Source organism: Mizuhopecten yessoensis, unplaced genomic scaffold, assembly GCF_002113885.1.
Source record: "Mizuhopecten yessoensis strain PY_sf001 unplaced genomic scaffold, ASM211388v2 scaffold11025, whole genome shotgun sequence".
Lineage (NCBI taxonomy): Eukaryota > Metazoa > Mollusca > Bivalvia > Pectinida > Pectinidae > Mizuhopecten > Mizuhopecten yessoensis.
The window spans coordinates 344,555-368,596 of NW_018408841.1; the positions used below are offsets into that span (position 1 = coordinate 344,555).

The following is a 24,042-nucleotide window of genomic DNA, read 5'->3' on the forward strand; positions in this document are numbered from 1 at the left end:
CTGTAGAAATATTTTCAGGTACTGTAACATGATAAGTTTTTTTCTTTTTTTTAAATTTATGAATTATTTAATTTAGTATTGATAAAAAAAAATAAAAAAAATAAGAAGCATTTTTTTAGGTTTAAAGATCAAAAGATCCATAATTCCTCCCCCCCCCTCCCTCTCAGTCCTACCCTCCCCCTCAGTCCTACCCTCCACACACCAACATGACCTACCACAAGTAGGTGATGTAAAAGCAATATGTATATTTTTTTCTCTATAGCCTAAGATATTATCTTACCCTAGATTATATGTTTTGTATTCCTACACCTGTTTTTAATAGAATTTAGTCCTATATCCCTTCTCTTGTGTATTTCAAAGGGATCAATAACAGAATATTTTCTAGGTCCCCTTTGTGTTTATCTGTGGGTCACAAATATTTGTTGTCACTAAGCCGAAAATATAATTGAAAGGAGAAAAGAAACGTTATATTTCAAATGTATGTAAATTTTCTTCAAGTGTTCAAACTATTCAACAAATTTCAAAATAATTGGACAGCTATCTAAAGCTTATATAGGCATGAAAGACAAATGGCAATGAGTGGGGGTAAGAAATTGTTTGACGATTTTGTCACATTTAAACATCCTTGAGGAATCTTTGTGAAGGATCAGTTTCAAGTATAGGAGATGTCAACAACTGGGAAGCTAGTGTGTTAACAGAGGTCTAGATGTGGATATTATGTAAACATACCGTGGATATTTAGATAAGGGATTGTGTTGATTGAGGTATACTCTGAGCATTGTCAAAATACAGAGCTTTATAACTTTGTTTAAGGTAGCTTTTTTGTACCTCTCTAGAGAGTATTGTTTGTAGATTTTCTTACCCATGCTTACCATAAAGCTTCTATGTGGACAAACATGGCAAACTAGTATACATAGCTGTCAGTGTGTGTTCAGCATTTAATGTCGAAACTCCCGAAAGGAACTGCAGAAACTTGTAAAACTGTCTGTACAGGGATGTGGCTGGAAATTCTGTTGAAAAAATATGTTTCTTGAAAATTATGGGGGATCTTTTTGATGATACAAGTTTTAATGGAAAAAGAATTTAGAAAGAAATAATGGCTTTTTAGTTACAAAGATAAAATAGGTCCTTTTTGAAGGTCATACAGCAGTATAAGAAGATCAAAGGTTGAATGACCATGAGTAAGTTTTTTAAATAGAGCTGTTTATCAAGTTCCTTTCAATATCAGACAGGTTTAGTGTCCCTATGTTAACTGTGTGAGGTTGTATGAAATAGATTTGTCGATTCTGATAATTTTATTAACTTGCATGTTATAACATTTTTTTTCAGACTATGATAATGTTTATGATGATCATATACTTTTAAATCAGATAAATGTACACAGTTTGGAAAAAATCTTTCTAATGATATTCCACCTAATACTTCAAATATATATATATATACACCTACTACTATTGTGCCCATCTAAACCATGTGCTTTCTGACAAATGTTGGCAAGGTAATAACAGTATGTTAGTTCTATATGTATAACATTTTAAAATTAACAAGGAATTGCAGATGTTACAAATATTCATACATACAATGTACGTGAAGATCCCTATATGTAATCTTAACAACTCGTTGTGGGAGGATTATAATTAAAGCCCTGTACTAACCGAAAGTTTAAAATGATCCATACATTTTTTACTTATTTTCCTTTCCTTTCAGCAATTTCATTATTTAATTGGTCCAAAATTCAAATCTTTGGGTGAATTAAGTTGTTATGACAGTTGTGACAAAATTTGATGCTTTAATTATTTAATTAATTTAATTCCATGAATAAAAGTTTAAGTTTAGTGAACTAAAATACAAATGTAACAGAGATGAAATTTGTATTGAATGAAGTTTCAAACATTAACAGAAGCACAGCTTATGTTTGTAGCTGGTACCTATACACTGTACTTTACAGTTAGTCTTATTGGTGTTTGTTTGAGTGGTTTAACATCCCTTCTCTACCAGAGTAGTTCCCCGGTTATCCAACAGAGAAAGTTAGTGCTGTAGCCCAGTATATTAGCAGCCCCTGCAGGTCTCACAGATTGGCTAGACTGATAGGTGTAATGGTCACCACCAAAGGAAGATAGGGGCATTACATTGGGCTAGTGGTCATCCAATTCAATTGTATCCAATGTGACAAATGTAATTATAGAAGTAGCCAGGAGGCTTGACATGCATTCTTTTGGTTACTGTTCAGCTAGGGCCATTAAAAGGCCTATACATATACATTAAAGCAGGTTTTGGTGATTATAGCCGAAAATATTGATACATTATCTTCAAAACTGATGACTTCCTGCAAATAGGTTTTGGTGTAATATAATATGCTGTTTGACAACAGGTAATCATTTCTGTTTGAGCCATAGAAAGCTTGATCTCAACTTGTGGTCTATGTTCCATTAACTATTACAAAAGGTTTGTATTTGTCTTGTAAGATCATACACACTAAATGTATATAGGTCTACCATGGCCAATGGCTGGCCTGATCATTAACATTCAGGTTCTTTAATGCAGTTTCTGCCCCATGGCTTTTTCACTATCAACTTATTTAATTCATTAATGATGCATTGTAGTGGTTAAAGGATCCAGTGTACATAACTAATATAGACCATACATGTCAACTTACATTTCATCATCGCCTTCAGCATATCCAATCAATTGAAGACTTCTTGATGTCAAGTTACAAACTGGTGTGTTACCAGAGTGGACTAAAGGCTTTGAATGTGTCCAGCATGCATATCCCATATACTCCTTCACCTTCAATTGCCATGTTTTGTATGTGAAAGTCTCTATGGATAGTAGAATGTCCTATAGTCAGAGCTATGGCCCTTTGTTCAGTGTACATCACATTGTATGGGGCTTATTTTATCATATACACTGGATCACCTACAATTGCAAAATTTTATATGCGAGTACCTCATGGGATGGTAGAGTGTCAAAAACTTCCAAAGGGTCTGGTGCCTCGCTTTATACAGAGTTATGTTCCTTTTTCAATTTACAAACAGAGTTATTGCCCTTTTGAATTTCATATGCAGAGTTAGGGCCCTTTTTCAATTTTGATACCAACATTTGTCACAATCTTGTCTTATTTGTTGACAGTGACTCCAGCCTGACCAAACATCTGGTAAATGAAAAAAATGGTTTCTTCAAGGTCAAGACAGAAGTGATTGACCATCACTCATTACTGTGACCGGGGTCTTTAAATACATTATTGAACAAGTTACATGCAATAAAAAAAAAATCTGCCTTTAAAAAATTATGGATATAAACATTCTGAAACAACAATTTAAAGAGAGTATTTTTCCTATATGTTTATATGAATGATTTGTACCTTAATGCTAACCTACCATATCCTGTTTCCATCAAGAGACATGCAGGTATATAGCTAGCACGCAAAATTAATATTGTTCTGCGTTATTATGTCTGAAATCATCAACACAGTTTTCTTTATATTATCTTCCAATAACATGTCCGTATATGTACTAATGAAGCTATCTCTTTTTAAAGAATAAAATGTGAAAAAAAACATGATATTTTTCTTGATTAAATTAATGTTATAACTGAAAAACAGGTGACTTTGTCTAGACATAGAACCACTTCCTGATTGACCTGTTTCATGAAAACTTGAAGAAACTTAATTTTTACTATTGACTTTTCTGTGAAACAACACTTGCTGTACAAATCAATAATAATGAATAAATAATTATAAAATATGTGCCCTTCCTAACGACCTCCGTACTGGTCTGACTGGTTTACATAATTGACGAGGTCATTATGTAGCCGGACAACCATGACTATTATGTCACACAATGGAGTGTGTTTATAGCAATTTTCTGCTCCGTTAGACACCTACTTATGACACCTTGCGACATTTATTACAAACTGTAAAAAGACAAGCTGTGTACATGTTTGTACTTATATTTCTCCCTTAACAGGTTTAGTCTCAATAATGTTTTTGATAGCATCCCAAATATGATTATTAAGTTAATGGGCCGTATAAACATAACATACCAAGTCAGATAATATTTATCACTATATTACTAACACAACGAAAGAAGAAAGAAATATTTTGTTCAAAAGAAGAGGCTTAAACTATGTTGCTATCCAAACATTTCTAGTCAACTGAAACGGTGATTTGTTAGGAGCATTTCCCTGTATGAGATACAGAGTGGTGATTAGAAGGGGAATGATTGTGTGTACATCAACTTGTTTTTACAAGAAAGTGTTCAAAATGGTGGATCCTTACTACTTTTCGTACCTGTAGATACCCAAGATCCACCTGTAGATCAGGTAGATCTTCAATATCTGTGACAAATGGATGCTTATTGGTTTGTTTCCAATTCAGGAGAGATGATGCTGTGTCAAGGTGAGTCCGACCTTCAAGATGAGAGCTAGGACATGTACATGTGGGTCTTCATTAATTATCCCACTGAGTAACTTACTTACTCTTGGTTACGTTATACTAAACACGTGGCTGTGGAATATCAGGTCCACAAACAGCGATTACAGGAATCCAGATGCTGTGCTATATTTATATATATTTATATCTACTTTTGATGCATTCTTAAGGTTCGATCTATACAAATTGTACCTGTATTTATTGGTAACTTCAAATCTGGAAAATATTCTTGGTAATTGAGATTTCAATTGTTATGAAGAAAAATAATTAAATGAATAATTGAATAAAAAAAACATGTGAATAAAATGAAAGCTACGTATATACCCCACCCCAACCCACCTTCCCCTGTACAGTGATTGTGTTTTAATGAACAATTCAATGACCTTAGTATTGATGTGAAGGTGAGAATGATCTATAACAGAGGATGCTGTAAAATCTACAGACTTAACCATTAGGTTAAGGCCAGCATCCTCTAATGTTTATGCCGATTTGATGGGGTTAGTAACAGTACTTTTTTGTATTACAACACTGAAGATTTTTACCTGCTGCTGTAGATCTGTTTAAAATTTCTTATAGAAAATCAATATCAGTAGTTATCTAATGACAATTATTTTTTACTGGTTCACAATTCCAACTTATGTTATTGTTTTACTGTGTACCTGTGTGTGTATGGGTATATTGAAATATATATATATATGCTTGTATTTACATGACAATTAGGTCTAAATGATCAAACAATTAAGTTGAAAAATTATTGTAAATCCAGATTCCTGTTTCAATCTGTGTTTATCCTTCCAGCACTTTTTAACAGTATGTCTCACCAGGAAGTCAGACCCTTATATCAACGCATCAAGTATTTTCAGAAAGGCAACAATCCAAGTCAGGTTCTTGAGGCAGATTATCTCCCCTTACATAGAATATTTGATATATTGTAATATTTTCTTTATTTTTATAAAACATTTTTTTATGATTTTTTGATGTTTATATAGTTGAGTACAGTGTTGGGATCATTAAAAATACATAGAAATGAAGGCTGGTCTATCTATTTTTGAAGATTAATTGTCTTCTTTAAGATACATTGTGTTTTAAGTTTCCTGAACTTGTAGATTATACCTTTCCCCTTACATCATGTGTAGGCCTTTCATATATCAATATCCCCAGACTAACAGGAGACAGCTTATGTTATTTAATAAAATGTCAAAATATACTAAGATTTTAAATCCTAAATTAGGACTTAAAATCTTAGCGTGTATTGAAATGACCTGTTCTGTATTACAGAGATTACAGTGGTAATGTTCTGGAATCTGGTAAAATACTGGACAGGATGATTTGAGGGTCACATTAAACTGAGTTTAATGGGAGTCAGGTCTAAAGCAGTTCACAAATTAATTCTGAATGGGTCCAGGTGCGACAAATGGTTTTCACCTGGCTTAATACAAATTGTTGAGTCCATTTTCAGATAATTTGCACTGGTGTGGTTGGAGGGTGTTAAAATGTGCCATAACAAAACGTGTGTAATTGGGGGTGGTACTACGTGTCCAGGAGGGTGGTGCTGAGGGAACACTTGTCATATTGGTTTTACGCTGGTAATTATCATCCTGTCGCCTCTGATAGATAAAACCTGTCACATCCCTGGCCAGACTTTGATCTACAATGTCAACGTGATGTGATTAGGCCTGAAACCTGACGATTTCCTGTTGCGATTTATTCTCCCCTCGATGGAGAAATTTGAAACATCCTGAAATAACTGCGCAAATAGCCATGCACATTATGTTTATTTATTCGTAATTAAATTTGTGGTACAATATAAGACATTGCTACTTTCTCCTTAACTGTCTGCAGTTTGGAGATAAGAAAAGACAGATATATGTTTATACTGGTGTAGTACCTGGCAAATTCACCATTGAGATTTAAAAGTACATATCACTAGTGTATAGTATGGTTTTAATGGCCGTGGTTCATGCTGTGTTGCAGAAGATATTTCTCATATTTCATGATTTTGTGTCTGTATTTTGCAAGTCTGATTAGCTTAAACAGTGAAATAAAACAGTTATTTTCTCGTCTTCGGTACAAACAGGTAAAGCTGCAGGAATTATAATTCAAAAGAATGGAAACCTGCACATTAACAGTTGTATCACTATTTCATTTACATAGAGTCAATTGATTTTATTTCATTTCTCAACATTCGAGCTGAACCTGAGATAATGGAAGTCGACTGGGACGGTGTAGGTGGATATATAAGGTAAACTTTTACAGCAGAGGGTTGCAGTGATCAGACAGCAGAGGTCAAAGTTCATAGATGTCTGCAGTTCCACAGGAAATGTATATGACTGTAGGCTGTTACACTGTTGGTTTAAATGAGGACGCAGTCATTCAAGGTAGCATTAATTAAAACAGAGATATATAGGGCTGATTAAGTTTGAAAACTGATCCATTTTGTGGAATTCAAAATAATCACTCTGATGTCATATCCACAAAAACACTCTATAAATGCACATCTTTGCAAAATGTTGTATTTTAATACTTGACTTAGCATCTAATTAAGATAATTGAGTATGGTTTATCTGGATGCAGACCTAGCTAATCTGCATATTGAATGTTTCCACATATATATAGTTACTCATTAAATACTGTTACTCAATAAAGCTCTTAGGTAAATGTAATCCTTCTACTTTATTTCCTGTGGAAGAATTTGTTGTATTTTAAACCAACATGCAGTACTAGTGAACAGATTGTTTTAAATATAAATGATCAGAATCTGATTTAACAACAGAAGTACCTCTATACGTCAAGATATCTACGACATACAAAATAATGTAGATAATGATCTATTTTTTGCCATGATTTATCTGCCCTTGGTAAAAGATCTTTGGCCATTTATAACATCACAATAAAATGACAGCCTTCGATCCTGAAAGTATTGTAGGTATCAAACACTTGGTTCGAATAAATAAGTTATTAAACATAATTTGACCTAGATACAAGTATGTAGGTTAATTACAATCTGACCTAGATACAGGTAGATAGGTTACATGTATGTAGATAGGTTATATAATTAGAATCTGACCTAGATACAGGTAGATAGGTTATATAATTAGAATCTGACTCAGATACAAGTAGATAGGTTATATAATTAGAATCTGACCTAGATACAGGTAGACAGGATATATAATTATAATCTGACCTAGATATAGGTAGATAGGTTATATAATTAGAATCTGACCTAGATACAGGTAGAGAGGATATGTTTCAGAATTTGTCATAGATACATGCACAGTGTATGTATATATATTCTGGAACCTGACCTTATGACACAAAGTAATGTGTCTAAATGGTAAAGTTCTTAAAACTATTGAAAAATCTGTTTTACAACTGCAGTTACAAGTTCTTACAAGCTACATTAACATAACTCTTGTTAGCCCGAATGGATGTGTACATATATATAGCATCCTAACAGGGGAGGAAACTGGATTGAGTCCCAGGAGAACACCTACAAAGTTAGGCAATGCAAGTGACCAAATACTTTTTAACGTTGGATTAGGAAATAAACCCAGGCTGTGTTGGTGAATGTGACTGTTCTATCCACTGCGCAACCCGACTGACCACCCATAGTAATCAGGGAAAGACAACCCAACTGACCACCCATAGTGTTCAGGGAAAGGCAACCCGACTGACCACCCATAGTATTCAGGGAAAGGCAACCCGTCTGACCACCCATAGTATTCGGTGAAAGGCAACCCGACTGACCACCCATAGTATTCGGAAAGACAACCCAACTGACCACCCACAGTATTCGGGGAAAGGCAACCCGACTGACCACCCATAGTATTCGGGGAAAGGCAACCCGACTGATCACCCATAGTATTCGGGGAAGGCAACCCGACTGACCACCCATAGTATTCGGGGGGAAAGGCAATCCGACTGACCACCCATAGTATTCAGGGAAAGGCAACCCGACTGACCCCCCAATGTATTCAGGGAAAGGCAACCTGACTGACCACCCATAGTATTCAGGGAAAGGCAACCCGCCTGACCACCCATAGTATTCAGGGAAAGGCAACCCGACTGACCACCCATAGTATTCAGGAAAAGGCAACCCGACTGACCACCCATAGTATTCAGGGGAAGGCAACCCGACTGACCACCCATAGTATTTAGGGAAAGGCAACCCGACTGACCACCCATAGTATTCAGGGAAAGGCAGCAAATAATATACATGTCATCATACAGAAATAAGAATAGGATATGATATCTTCCCAGAATGTCTATTTTCAGTGTTTATATTTGGTTAATTCACATATCTTTGGGAAAAGAAGGGGTAAGGTGTCTGTAATTTGATAAAACAAAGACAAAAAGTTTTGATATTTGAAACCAAATATGACTAAATTACACCTTCTTGTAGCATAAATCTATTTTTTCCAGTTTGTTGGTCTGTTTACTCTGAGTGTGGTTAGTTTTTGCTCTTTACAATCTCATACACCATGCGAGGGGTAGATCTCATTTCTGCTTTCTCATTCATTTTGGTGGGAAAAATTTGTGCATTATCATTGTACAATATTGTTTTTAAATCTCTTAAAGTTTGTGAAAACTGTAAATCATTTGATACAAGACGCAAATGTATGAGAAATCGATAGCTACTGGATGAGTCAGCAATGTAAACAGCCGAGTAAATACCGGGTATAGCAAGGGGCAGGAACCCTTCTAAAGGACACCCATCAAGGCTGGTTCTGGCTTTCATCAACGCAAATTGCATGTTGGAATCACAACAATGCTCGTTTAGGGAAATTAAAACCCAGAAAAAGACCCCTTCATGGTTGATAGATATTATATCATGTAACATGTGGGCAATCCTTAGAAAAATTACTTGATTAAAAATGCAAAATTTTTATCATTTATGATGCAGGTATATTCTTTGGTCATAGAATTTCCTTATTTATTTTCAAATTGAATCCACTGCCCGAAGAGAACTGATCAAAATCTCTGTTTGCTTGTTGATTTTGTGTGTAAAATTGTAGGATATATTTAGTCCAAGGTACTCTAAGGCCTTTTACCACTATCTAAATATTGACTGGTGACATGTAAGGCTATATAGCCACCTCCTTAAGGTCACCGTTTGATAGAGAGCAGATCAAGGTCATTGTTTGATGGAAAATATCAAAGAACAAAAAAAAGAAAAAGATGTTCCATATTTTGACTGAAATGTTTTGAAATAATCATCGGAATGACTAATCCTTAAACCATGTAACATTCAATATATACAATTGAGCATACTGTTGACATTATATACCGGCTTTAAAAATTGTTTTGGTAATAGCAACCCTTAAAAATTGTTTCATTAGATTCTATTAAAACACTTTCTGATATTGATCCTGAGACATTTTGTACTTTTGAATTCCTAGAATCTAACTTGAAAAACAGAAAGGAATATATTTGATGCACAGGACAAGAACAGATGAACCAAATAAACAAATCTGTGCACCCTACACTGGTGATAAAAATATATCTGTGCACCCTACACTGGTGATAAAAAACATATCTGTGCACCCTACACTGGTGATAAAAACATATCTGTGCACCCTACACTGGTGATAAAAATATATCTGTGCAGTTTCTCAAAATTTGGTACAATTTGAAAAGGAATAAGGGGGTTAAGTGAGTGAAAATATTTTAAACTTCTTATGTATTTTATCTGAATAAAGATCTCTTTCACTCATAAATATTTACTGAACAAAGACGATTGTTGTCATTTCCATATACTGATTGTTCATAAGCACAAAGATATATTTCAGTGAGATGTTTGTGCTATATATATCCTACTTGCCAACTCTTCCTATATAGGAGGGAACTGACTCTCAAATTTGGACCCTTATTATATTTTCAACTGGTGAATTTGCTAAACTGTTTCTAGAATGAAGGTATGTGCTTAAATTTTAACAAAATTTGAATGATAGTTCTTTTCATCTCAATTATATCTACTTTGGATTGTGAAGAAGTATAAAAGAATAAATTATGGTTTATTCTGAATTTTCAAAATTATTTAATTTGCAAAAAGAAAAAAGTAAAATTAAATTTTTAATAGATTAAGGTTATGCTTGTAGTAATACATGTATTAAGTATGTATTTTGTTTCTGCAAAGAGTCGTTTATAAAGATATTTTAGAGGAGAAATACTATCCATGCTTATATACCCACATTTACTTTATATATACTGCCAGTATATATACAAGCATCGGTCACACACTGTATTAACATGTGGATAGATAGTTCATGCATTAGTAGTAAATATTTTCTTCCTGTCATATATTTTACAAGGAAACAGGTAAAATATTTGCAAAATGTTTTCACCTGAATTGTCAAACATAATATGATGTTGTGCAGGGTAAGAGCAGTAATAACAGCTATCGTTTTATACTGTACGTGTGCTGGTGTAATGACCTCTACCACAGTGTCAGTGAATAGGATAAGGTGTCCTGGTCCCAGCTTGATCGCCACAATACATTAATCATATTTCAGTCGTGAGGTTGATTGATTTTAGTGTAAGATATTTGTCAATATATAACCCCTACTCTGTTGAAATTCACTGCTAAACAATATGCAGATAAACATATTTAAAAAAACAACCTACGAGTCATGATTTTTTAAAAATCAGACAATAGCTCATGTGAAGCACTTATGCATGTTCAGCTGAGGATAAGAGATATATAGAAGGAGACTTGTAAGATTTTGCATAAAATAATTTTAGTGTACAATTTTTATTATGTTTTTTTATTTTGGTTAATCCTTTCATTTTTTTCAGAACCATTAGAAACTGTATTCAAGTTAAAAATAATAACTGGTCTCAGAACCTGATATAGATAATGTCACTTGTTAAGTTGTTGGGAGCTACTCATCCCCATCTTTAGCCATGAATGGTCAGTGTAACCTTGACCTTAACGATGTTTCAGAAACAAGGATACTATCGAATGGTAATGAAATGTTAGTTTTGTCGAAAAAATAATGGACTTTTGGTGTAGGAAACAGCTAGATCACTGCTAGTGGGATATTTTTGTGGTGAAGGCAGATGGATCTTAAAGATGACAGAATATCTACAAATGGAATAACGTTTGAAGGGGTGGGAGACAAGTCAAAGCAAGGGAACTAAATTTTGGATTGAAGAAGAGATCGCTGCAATGGGGATAATTTTGAGATTGAAGAAACTGGATCACAACAGCAAGGGGGAAATCTTTCAAGGTTGCATGATACTTATGAAGTTGATGTATGAAACCACTTTTGAAGATTACAATAAATAATATAAGTTGTTGTGTTTTTATCTTTCTCAACTGTAGGGGATCTGTAGATGTCACCTTTGTTTCTTTATGATAAAAAATAGGCTACCTTTAAGTATGACTGGGAACCCAATCTCTTTTTTGTGGAGGTGTTTTAAAAAACCCCAAGAATTTCACTATTTTAGAAACAATAGAATACATTGATTTCCTAGGCAGTGCCATGTCTCAGGAATAAATACATTGTCTCAATGGTCGACAGTTGACGACCGATGGAGTGCATTCATAGTGATGACGGACTTAAGCTTGGACACATGATACATGGAGATTATCAAAGACAACTTGAACAAAAACTTAAACCAAAGATCAGATAATATGGAAGACATTTAGCGAGGACAAAAAGGTAAAAGAAAGACTCAAATAAATTTGAGTGGAAACAGCCTACATGAGAATCTATATCAACGGCAGGTTATGATGTGTGTTTAATTACGGCACTTGAATAACAAAGAAAAAAAAAAAGAAAAAAACAGAAATCCTAAACATGACCCTTGTGGTCTTATCAGATTAAAAATTGTAATTATCCAGGTTGATAATCAGATTTTCCAACAAAAAAATCCCCTCAAAAATGTACAGAACAATAATGTATCGACAGTTAGGTGACAGTTTGGAGTAATTTATAGCCGAGTTGATAGGTGTCACTTTGTCACAGGTATAGACAGTGTCGCCTCCATCTCTGAGGTCCCTAGTATCAGATTCTGTTTCTCATTGTCTCACGGAAACCCATACTTCTGTTTGGATCTTCCCCGTTTGTAACATCTGATTGTGTTTAATCTTTTGTACTCGGTCATCAATACAGCAGCCATTGTGTTAATTTGTTGATACGAGAGGGGTTTTCCCAACAGTATGTCTACATGCTCACGAAGCGGAATATATTTGAACACCATCGTTATCTTTTATAGCATTGAAAATAAGGTGTAATAAAGATAAGTAGGGAATATAAACATCATGCTTGGTTAGGTTTCTTACGTTCAGATTACAGAGTGAAAAAAATTAAAGGATCTTTCAACTTAATTACAGTGACACAATACACATGTGATTTCTTGAGATTTCTCACAGTTGGAGAGGTTTTTCGCTGTAGATATGATACCTTAAGCTTCTACTCAGTGGTGTTGTCTGACCCTCCACTGCTGTGCACACTTACTAAAGATCCAAGCTGGCGTGTGTGATTGAACATGTATTTTCGAAAGCCTGCGGGTGTAAAAGGATACTCACTGCTGACCTTCACGGTAGGCCACAACTAATTTGCTCGTTATTGAGAGATTATTTGAGTGTGAATTATTAATTAGAGGATGTACCAATACAACACCCTGTAATTATATAATCTCCAGAGAAATCACATTCCTACTTCTCAGTCCTGACAGGTCCTGAGGTAGAGGACAGTGTTTTGAAAGAACTTTGAATTCTTTTGATTATTCAACACACAAGATTTTTATCTGTTTTGTTCTCAATCATTCAGAATAAAAATTTAATCATAATTCTGATTTCAAAAGTTTGGATCCTCTCAGCCATGAAACTTTTAATTAAGCATATGATTGCTTAATGTTTGATGACCTTTGTACAAGGCACTCCCCATAGATCTGTGATAAAGACATAAATGTACTAATTAAGTCTACACTGTACTTTATATACAGGTGAAATTAGCAGTTGATGAATCTTTGCTCCCATGGCCATGCTTTACAACTCAATGTTTCTTAGCATTAAAATCACCAAACATTTCAATAGTATACGTGTACCTTTAAGATATAATGTGAAGTATAAGGAAATATTCAGACATTTCCTTTGACTTTGTGCTAAGGGATATGGTTTGCCTGAGGAAAGAGACATGCATTCTTTTTGTACATGATACTTCTATATCAATCCTATGTTCTACAGACTAGAGATGAACAGGAAAGTCAAAACACCAGGAAGGCCAAGACAGATCTGAATTTACATTTCAGGTTAATGTAAAATATGTTCAAAAATATTCAAATTTATCCTTGAAACTACATGCAAAGTGATAAAAAATATCCTCCAATCTTGATAAAGAAATACAAAAATATTCAGTAATTTTAAGACATTTGGAAAAAGTTTGCTTTTAAGACTTAAGTTTATGCCAGGTGAACCTTTCTAATATCAGAACAGCAGGGCTGTGAGGTCAGAGTTAATAGCCCAGAGGTCAGCCTACACTTGGCAGTACCTGTGCACACTGCACATGACTGGTACAGGGTGCACAGGACCGGTACAGACTGCACAGGACTGGTACAGGCTGTTCAGGACTGGTACAGACTGCACAGGATTGGTACAGGGTGCACAGGACTGGTACTCACTGCACAGGACTGGTATACACTGCACAGGACTGGTACATACTGCACAGGACTGGAACATACTGCACAGAACTGGTACAGGGTGCACAGGACTGGTACACACTGCACAGGACTGGTATACACTGCACATGACTGGTACACACTGCACAGGATTGGTACAGGGTGCACATGACTGGTTCACACTGCACAGGACTGGTGCAGGGTGCACATGACTGGTACATACTGCACAGGCCTGGTACAGGGTGCACAGGACTGGAACACACTGCACAGGACTGGTACACTGCACAGGACTGGTACACTGCATATGACTGGTACATACTGCACAGGACTGGTACAGGGTGCACATGACTGGTACACACTGCACAGGCCTGGTACAGGGTGCACAGGACTGGAACACACTGCACAGGACTGGTACACTGCACAGGACTGGTACACACTGCACAGGACTGGTACACACTGTACAGGACTGGTACAGGGTGCACAGGACTGGTACAGGGTGCACAGGACTGGTACAGGGTGTTCAGGACCGGTACACACTGCACAGGACTGGTACAGAGTGCACACAGGACTGGTACAGAGTGCACACAGGACTGGTACAGGATGCACAGGACTTGTAAACACTGCACAGGACTGGTATACACTGCACAGGACTGGTACAAACTGCACAGGACTGGTACACACTGCACATGACTGGTATACACTGCACAGGACTGGTACAGGGTGCACAGGACTGGTACAGGGTGCACAGGACTGGTACAGGGTGCATAAGACTGGTACACACTGCACAGGACTGATACAAGGTGCACAGGACTGGTACACACTGCACAGGACTGGTACACACTGTACAGGACTGGTACAGGGTGCACAGGACTGGTACACACTGCATAGGACTGGTGCACACTGCACAGGACTGGTACAGGGTGCACCAGGTATGGAACCCAGCGTGCTGCGATGACTTCACCAGTAGGGGATTTACACCGGTTGTACTCTTACCTTGTCACACAGTAAAAGGTTGAGATATGTTGGTGTACTGCTGTGGTGGGAAAACATCTCCTGATTGTCTGTTCTAGTCTACTACCTAGAGTAATGGACACATACTGTAACTCATGATCATTTGAAAATATACAGTAAGGCTGTGTTATGTACGCAAAAAATGTGGCATTAGAAAGAAGGTTTGCTTTTCTTTGAGGGAGACATAAAGAAGTCGAGAGAAAAAGAAAAGTGACCTTGAAAAATGCTCATGTTAAGTAAGATGGCAAATGAAACAGGCGGCATTGTATCAATGTTTTGCTATGTAGTGACAATATAGGGGTGTTTAATTTACATTAAAGTTTTACTGTATATTGATATACAAAGCACATACTATATCAAGGTTTTACACTAAAGTGACAAAGGATAAATGACAAAAGTTTCTTAGTACCCCCATCCCTAGGCTAGTGCTTAGTACCCCCATCCCTAGGCTAGTGCTTTCACCTCTTTAAAGGTTCATCAGGGGAACTCCTTATGAACCTCTTAAGAGGTAAAAGTGCTAAGGACGGCTACTAAGAGACTCTTGTCATTTGTTTTTTTTTATATATAATTGTATATATTCATGTGTGGTGATTATAATAAAATGTCCCTGTGAATTACTTAGAGTATCATCCTGACAAGCTTACTGCAATAAATATACTATATCCCACAGAAATGCTGTTTCCAGAGCCCCCCCTACACACACTGGTATATGTAAACACATGATAATACTCTAGTGACATTTCTGACAGAATCAAATGTTGGATTAATATGGGAACCCCAGGGAGAATTTTATTGAAACTTCTACATGTGGCTGCACTGTCCTACCTCACGGTCACACTGTTGGCTGAATAGGGGATGTATCAGGCCGGACAAAGCCCTTTGTGCATGCTCACTGATATTTCTCCATCAGAATAAATTGTGATGCGTATGTAAGCAGATCAGATGAATACATTTCTGATTATCAATGAGGAAAACAACTTGGGGATATTGAAAACTGACTTTGTCACCTGTAACTAGTGACTTGTTGTCGAGGGATATTTCATACCTATTTGCTTTTCCTCTATTCATAGTGCTCGAATTTGAAGATGTGGTTGATATTGATAACGTTTTTCCTGATATATATTTACACAGACAGCAAAGGTGATAAATACATCTTATATCCCTCATTAAAGGTCAGAGTGCAATGTTCACAGCTCTGCTCTAGTGGTGCAATGGGGAAGCTTTTGGCTAATTTGAAAAGTTGCCAGATTTGTTGAAAAAGGAATCCAACAATGTGATTGTGATACAAGTGTTACTAGAGCACCAAACAGGTTTTGTGGTGACTGTGATACAAGTGTTACTAGAGCACCAAACAGGTTTTGTGGTGACTGTGACACAAGTGTTACTAGAGCACCAAACAGGTTTTGTGGTGACTGTGATACAAGTGTTACTAGAGCACCAAACAGGTTTTGTGGTGACTGTGATACAAGTGTTACTAGAGCACCAAACAGGTTTTGTGGTGACTGTGATACAAGTGTTACTAGAGCACCAAACAGGTTTTGTGGTGACTGTGATACAAGTGTTACTAGAGCACCAAACAGGTTTTGTGGTGACTGTGATACAAGTGTTACTAGAGCACCAAACAGGTTTTGTGGTGACTGTGATACAAGTGTTACTAGAGCACCAAACAGGTTTTGTGGTGACTGTGATACAAGTGTTACTAGAGCACCAAACAGGTTTTGTGGTGACTGTGATACAAGTGTTACTAGAGCACCAAACAGGTTTTGTGGTGACTGTGATACAAGTGTTACTAGAGCACCAAACAGGTTTTGTGGTGACTGTGATACAAGTGTTACTAGAGCACCAAACAGGTTTTGTGGTGACTGTGATACAAGTGTTACTAGAGCACCAAACAGGTTTTGTGGTGACTGTGATACAAGTGTTACTAGAGCACCAAACAGGTTTTGTGGTGACTGTGATACAAGTGTTACTAGAGCACCAAACAGGTTTTGTGGTGACTGTGATACAAGTGTTACTAGAGCACCAAACAGGTTTTGTGGTGACTGTGATACAAGTGTTACTAGAGCACCAAACAGGTTTTGTGGTGACTGTGATACAAGTGTTACTAGAGCACCAAACAGGTTTTGTGGTGACTGTGATACAAGTGTTACTAGAGCACCAAACAGGTTTTGTGGTGACTGTGATACAAGTGTTACTAGAGCACCAAACAGGTTTTGTGGTGACTGTGATACAAGTGTTACTAGAGCACCAAACAGGTTTTGTGGTGACTGTGATACAAGTGTTACTAGAGCACCAAACAGGTTTTGTGGTGACTGTGATACAAGTGTTACTAGAGCACCAAACAGGTTTTGTGGTGACTGTGATACAAGTGTTACTAGAGCACCAAACAGGTTTTGTGGTGACTGTGATACAAGTGTTACTAGAGCACCAAACAGGTTTTGTGGTGACTGTGATACAAGTGTTACTAGAGCACCAAACAGGTTTTGTGGTGACTGTGATACAAGTGTTACTAGAGCACCAAACAGGTTTTGTGGTGACTGTGATACAAGTGTTACTAGAGCACCAAACAGGTTTTGTGGTGACTGTGATACAAGTGTTACTAGAGCACCAAACAGGTTTTGTGGTGACTGTGATACAAGTGTTACTAGAGCACCAAACAGGTTTTGTGGTGACTGTGATACAAGTGTTACTAGAGCACCAAACAGGTTTTGTGGTGACTGTGATACAAGTGTTACTAGAGCACCAAACAGGTTTTGTGGTGACTGTGATACAAGTGTTACTAGAGCACCAAACAGGTTTTGTGGTGACTGTGATACAAGTGTTACTAGAGCACCAAACAGGTTTTGTGGTGACTGTGATACAAGTGTTACTAGAGCACCAAACAGGTTTTGTGGTGACTGTGATACAAGTGTTACTAGAGCACCAAACAGGTTTTGTGGTGACTGTGATACAAGTGTTACTAGAGCACCAAACAGGTTTTGTGGTGACTGTGATACAAGTGTTACTAGAGCACCAAACAGGTTTTGTGGTGACTGTGATACAAGTGTTACTAGAGCACCAAACAGGTTTTGTGGTGACTGTGATACAAGTGTTACTAGAGCACCAAACAGGTTTTGTGGTGACTGTGATACAAGTGTTACTAGAGCACCAAACAGGTTTTGTGGTGACTGTGATACAAGTGTTACTAGAGCACCAAACAGGTTTTGTGGTGACTGTGATACAAGTGTTACTAGAGCACCAAACAGGTTTTGTGGTGACTGTGATACAAGTGTTACTAGAGCACCAAACAGGTTTTGTGGTGACTGTGATACAAGTGTTACTAGAGCACCAAACAGGTTTTGTGGTGACTGTGATACAAGTGTTACTAGAGCACCAAACAGGTTTTGTGGTGACTGTGATACAAGTGTTACTAGAGCACCAAACAGGTTTTGTGGTGACTGTGATACAAGTGTTACTAGAGCACCAAACAGGTTTTGTGGTGACTGTGATACAAGTGTTACTAGAGCACCAAACAGGTTTTGTGGTGACTGTGATACAAGTGTTACTAGAGCACCAAACAGGTTTTGTGGTGACTGTGATACAAGTGTTACTAGAGCACCAAACAGGTTTTGTGGTGACTGTGATACAAGTGTTACTAGAGCACCAAACAGGTTTTGTGGTGACTGTGATACAAGTGTTACTAGAGCACCAAACAGGTTTTGTGGTGACTGTGATACAAGTGTTACTAGAGCACCAAACAGGTTTTGTGGTGACTGTGATACAAGTGTTACTAGAGCACCAAACAGGTTTTGTGGTGACTGTGATACAAGTGTTACTAGAGCACCAAACAGGTTTTGTGGTGACTGTGATACAAGTGTTACTAGAGCACCAAACAGGTTTTGTGGTGACTGTGATACAAGTGTTACTAGAGCACCAAACAGGTTTTGTGGTGACTGTGATACAAGTGTTACTAGAGCACCAAACAGGTTTTGTGGTGACTGTGATACAAGTGTTACTAGAGCACCAAACAGGTTTTGTGGTGACTGTGATACAAGTGTTACTAGAGCACCAAACAGGTTTTGTGGTGACTGTGATACAAGTGTTACTAGAGCACCAAACAGGTTTTGTGGTGACTGTGATACAAGTGTTACTAGAGCACCAAACAGGTTTTGTGGTGACTGTGATACAAGTGTTACTAGAGCACCAAACAGGTTTTGTGGTGACTGTGATACAAGTGTTACTAGAGCACCAAACAGGTTTTGTGGTGACTGTGATACAAGTGTTACTAGAGCACCAAACAGGTTTTGTGGTGACTGTGATACAAGTGTTACTAGAGCACCAAACAGGTTTTGTGGTGACTGTGATACAAGTGTTACTAGAGCACCAAACAGGTTTTGTGGTGACTGTGATACAAGTGTTACTAGAGCACCAAACAGGTTTTGTGGTGACTGTGATACAAGTGTTACTAGAGCACCAAACAGGTTTTGTGGTGACTGTGATACAAGTGTTACTAGAGCACCAAACAGGTTTTGTGGTGACTGTGATACAAGTGTTACTAGAGCACCAAACAGGTTTTGTGGTGACTGTGATACAAGTGTTACTAGAGCACCAAACAGGTTTTGTGGTGACTGTGATACAAGTGTTACTAGAGCACCAAACAGGTTTTGTGGTGACTGTGATACAAGTGTTACTAGAGCACCAAACAGGTTTTGTGGTGACTGTGATACAAGTGTTACTAGAGCACCAAACAGGTTTTGTGGTGACTGTGATACAAGTGTTACTAGAGCACCAAACAGGTTTTGTGGTGACTGTGATACAAGTGTTACTAGAGCACCAAACAGGTTTTGTGGTGACTGTGATACAAGTGTTACTAGAGCACCAAACAGGTTTTGTGGTGACTGTGATACAAGTGTTACTAGAGCACCAAACAGGTTTTGTGGTGACTGTGATACAAGTGTTACTAGAGCACCAAACAGGTTTTGTGGTGACTGTGATACAAGTGTTACTAGAGCACCAAACAGGTTTTGTGGTGACTGTGATACAAGTGTTACTAGAGCACCAAACAGGTTTTGTGGTGACTGTGATACAAGTGTTACTAGAGCACCAAACAGGTTTTGTGGTGACTGTGATACAAGTGTTACTAGAGCACCAAACAGGTTTTGTGGTGACTGTGATACAAGTGTTACTAGAGCACCAAACAGGTTTTGTGGTGACTGTGATACAAGTGTTACTAGAGCACCAAACAGGTTTTGTGGTGACTAGATTTTGAAATTCACTGTATGCGTCGTACTGAATAAAATATTAATGAATTTATAGTGGAATTATAAACTTGGTGTGCTGCCACATATTTCTATAGATCATATAGCATCAATGTAACCATCTGATTAAAACCTCCCTAGAATGTTAGCAGTTATTTGACATGTGAGTCTATTTAAACCGGACTTTGCTGTCATGTATCGGGTCAAGTTATTATAGCTCTGATCAACATGCAGTTTTATATTCAGTTTTTTGTCTGTTATACATATATTTTAATCAAGGAGTATTTCAATCACAACATCCACAAGCGTCACCAGTGAGTGGGTATCTTATATTGCCGACTAGTTTCGTCCCTAAAGTTGAGGCTTCAAATATATATATTTTATCATTCAGCCCTATAAACCTGCTATTTCACTATATCAGCTTTGATATTATGTTGTTTCTGTATTCGGTTTGCTATTTCTTTGTCTCTGTATTTAGCTCAGAGTATTTATGACTGTATTTGTTCTAATTTTAAAGTCTACGGAACTGATGATGATTTTAGCTCCTAAACAACTTCTGTTGAATGCAGTTGCTTTTTTACTCGGCTCTGCTGAAATGATGAACGATTCAGTCCTATAATGTATGCAGTTTCTGTATTCAGCTGAGCATGTAGGATTACTCTGGCTACTTTGTATTCAGCTCTGTTCAGAATTTAGAAGTGACACATTTTCTACAAAGATAACCTACATGTACGTCAGATCTTGTATCATTCTGGTCTGGATATAACAACAACAAACGTGACAGGATCACAAACGGGTGGGCGGCTACCAATCCAAACACGAGGCGTGTTACAAGCATCATAAGTCTATTTCCTTGTACAAGTAAGAGCAAAGTGTACAGAATCAATTTTGATGCTGTATCTGACACAGCTCAGTTATACATTTACAAGTAAATTAATATTGAAAATAATGGTCCTTAGGTATAGGTACCATGGCTCTGTATGCTATCTGGCTCTGATCATCATTAATAACACGTTGTACACAAAGGTACAAAGTGTATAGACCTGATTGTGACACTGTGTCCAACATCACTCAGTCGTATATTTGTAAGAACATGGATATTGAGAGCATCTGGTCTTTAGCTATACAGGTATGATGGATCAATGGCTTCAATCTGTGACCATGCTAAGACAAAAGTTAGTGTTGTCCTCATTGATTCTAAAAGGCTCACATAGGGATAGGTCAGTGTATTCAAAATCTATTAATATAAGTATATTAAGAAGTTAGAGGGTTTTTTGTCTAGATTTTTTTCAAGATTAATTGCACTCCAGATTGCTCTTTGTCCAGATTGGTCTCCCTCCAGATTTGTGCAGACTGCTCTTAGATTTTACTCAGATTACTCTCCATATTGGCCTGTTTTTGTCTTGACTGCTCTTAGTATATATTGGTCTTTTGGTCTGGACTGCCCTTTGTCCGTATTGGTCTTTGTCTGGACGGCCCTTTGTCCATATTGGTCTTTGTCTGGACGGCCCTTTGTCCATATTGGCCTTTGACTGGACTGCCCTTTGTCCATATATTGGTCTTTGTCTGGACTGCTCTTTGTCCATATTGGTCTTTGTCTGGACTGCCCTTTGTCCGTATTGGTCTTTGTCTGGACTGCTGAGGTGGGAGCGGATTTTAGTGTCCTAGCACTTCAAGAACGTTTAATTTCACAGAATAGATAAAAGGGAAATCAATCCAGGTAATATTGGACCCTTGATATTCACATGCACAGTGCTGTTGATTAAAGTGGCATGTTCGTTAGATCAAAAGTACGGGGGGGGGGAACAAAAAAATCTGGATGATATATATATATTTAACTTACTCAAGACAGGCACTCTTGTTTGATCAGCTAATTGCTGTGCATTTCTGTTCTGACAGCACCCTGGCATGAATTGTTGGCTGACACAAGTGTTTTGTTCTATACAGGAAATATGATACTGAATCAATAAAATGTATTGCATTATCTGATATGTTAATTTTGTTTTTCATCTTGTTTTTCATCTGGAAGATTTCAATTGAATGCCTCTTACACAAAATGAGATACTTGTGATCATGGTGTCAGATTTATTTTACACTCAGGGTTTTTACCCAACAAAAATGTTCAGCTCATAATGACTGCAAATTGGAGTTGATAATACGCTCACAAGGATGATCTCCGTATGTCTCGTCAACGAAAAGTACAACACGAGAGAACTCAAGAAATCATGTACCCCCCTCTAACATTGTTTGAAATTTCAATTTGTCAAAATTAGAAAGTGGGAAAATTTTCTTAAGTGCATCGAATTGCACTTACACCTTCGAGGGAGTGAAACAGAATGTCTGAGGTCAACAAAATGTTGAGTAAGAATGGCTAAGGTCAACTAGATGTTTAATCAAAGACTTGTCAAACTAATATCTGTCGACATTGATTGTACTTACTCTTTGTAAAAGAAGACAATGTTCTTTTAAATTGGATTTACTTCAAATGCATAAAGAAGTTCTTTGTTATGGCAAGGAAGTTTTAGTAGCTGCAATCATGGTCCTAGCTGTTGGTTGCCTTCGGTTCCTTTTCAAGCCTGATGGTTTGGAAAAATCATGCATTCAATATGATTAAATTTTAACCCATAAAATGAGTATATATATATATATATATGGGTCAAAGAAGTAATATAGACGGTAAAATCCCATATAACACTGGATCCTAATGGAGGTATGTCCGTAGGATACGAATTACTTAAAATATTATATGGGGCAAAGAAGTAATTCCAACAGTGTTGACAAGTTTAAGTTGTCAAATTTTCGGAGCGATCCACTCCTTTTTCAAGACACAGTGAAACAGAACAGTTACATGTACATATACATCATATTACAAGAAGATAGAATTGATATACTATAATTGAAAATATGGCTATTATATAAAACCAATAGTCCCCTCGGCTAAAGACAGCCAAAGGCAGCAATTAAGCTGAGAGGTGTGGACCCCCTGCTGCGACTGTTAGATCCATCGCAGTATTGAGAGGCGACTAATGAGACATTACGTAGCAAATTGGAGATTTTTCACATTTGCCGGGCCAGATTTCCATATGCACATGTTCCACGTTTTTGATATCTCCTGTTGACTTACTTTATATGATAGTGCATCTTGCGCAAGAATAGGTCCTCTACATCAGCGTTCCTTGTCCGCGATGCTCTCAGCTTAATTGCTGCCTTCGGCTGTTTTTAGCCCAGGGGACTATTGGTTTTATATAATAGCTATATTTTCAATTACAGTATATCAGTTCTATCTTCTTGTAATATGATGTATATGTACATGTAACTGTTCTGTTTCACAGCTGTGTCTTGAAAAAAGGAGTGGATCGCTCCGAAAATTTGACAACCTTAACTTGTCCACACTGTTGGAATCATTACATTATAACCCTGCCTAGATGCATGGAATCATTACATTATAACCCTGCCTAGATACATTGAATCATTACATTATAACCCTGCCTAGATACATTGAATCATTACATTATAACCCTGCCTAGATACATTGAATCATTACATTATAACCCTGCCTAGATACATTGAATCATTACATTATAACCCTGCCTAGATACATTGAATCATTACATTATAACCCTGCCTAGATACATTGAATCATTACATTATAACCCTGCCTAGATACATTGAATCATTACATTATAACCCTGCCTAGATACATTGAATCATTACATTATAACCCTGCCTAGATACATTGAA

At 37.1% G+C, this 24,042-nt stretch overlaps 1 protein-coding gene across 3 annotated transcripts in view; it reads left to right on the forward strand.

The window, feature by feature from the left end:
* LOC110464713 overlaps positions 1 to 24,042 on the forward strand; it is a 105,815-nt gene that overhangs the window by 3,849 nt on the left and 77,924 nt on the right. The window contains exon 1 of one of the 3 annotated variants that reach the window (XM_021520071.1): positions 4,366 to 4,396. The exons of 1 other annotated variant lie outside the window; for it this stretch is intronic. In XM_021520071.1, coding sequence (XP_021375746.1) covers positions 4,381 to 4,396 — 16 coding nt within the window. In that variant the 5' untranslated portion in view covers positions 4,366 to 4,380. Of the gene's footprint in view, positions 1 to 4,365; positions 4,397 to 12,908; positions 12,977 to 24,042 lie in introns of those variants that run through there. One more of the 3 variants, XM_021520076.1, reaches the window with a different exon arrangement.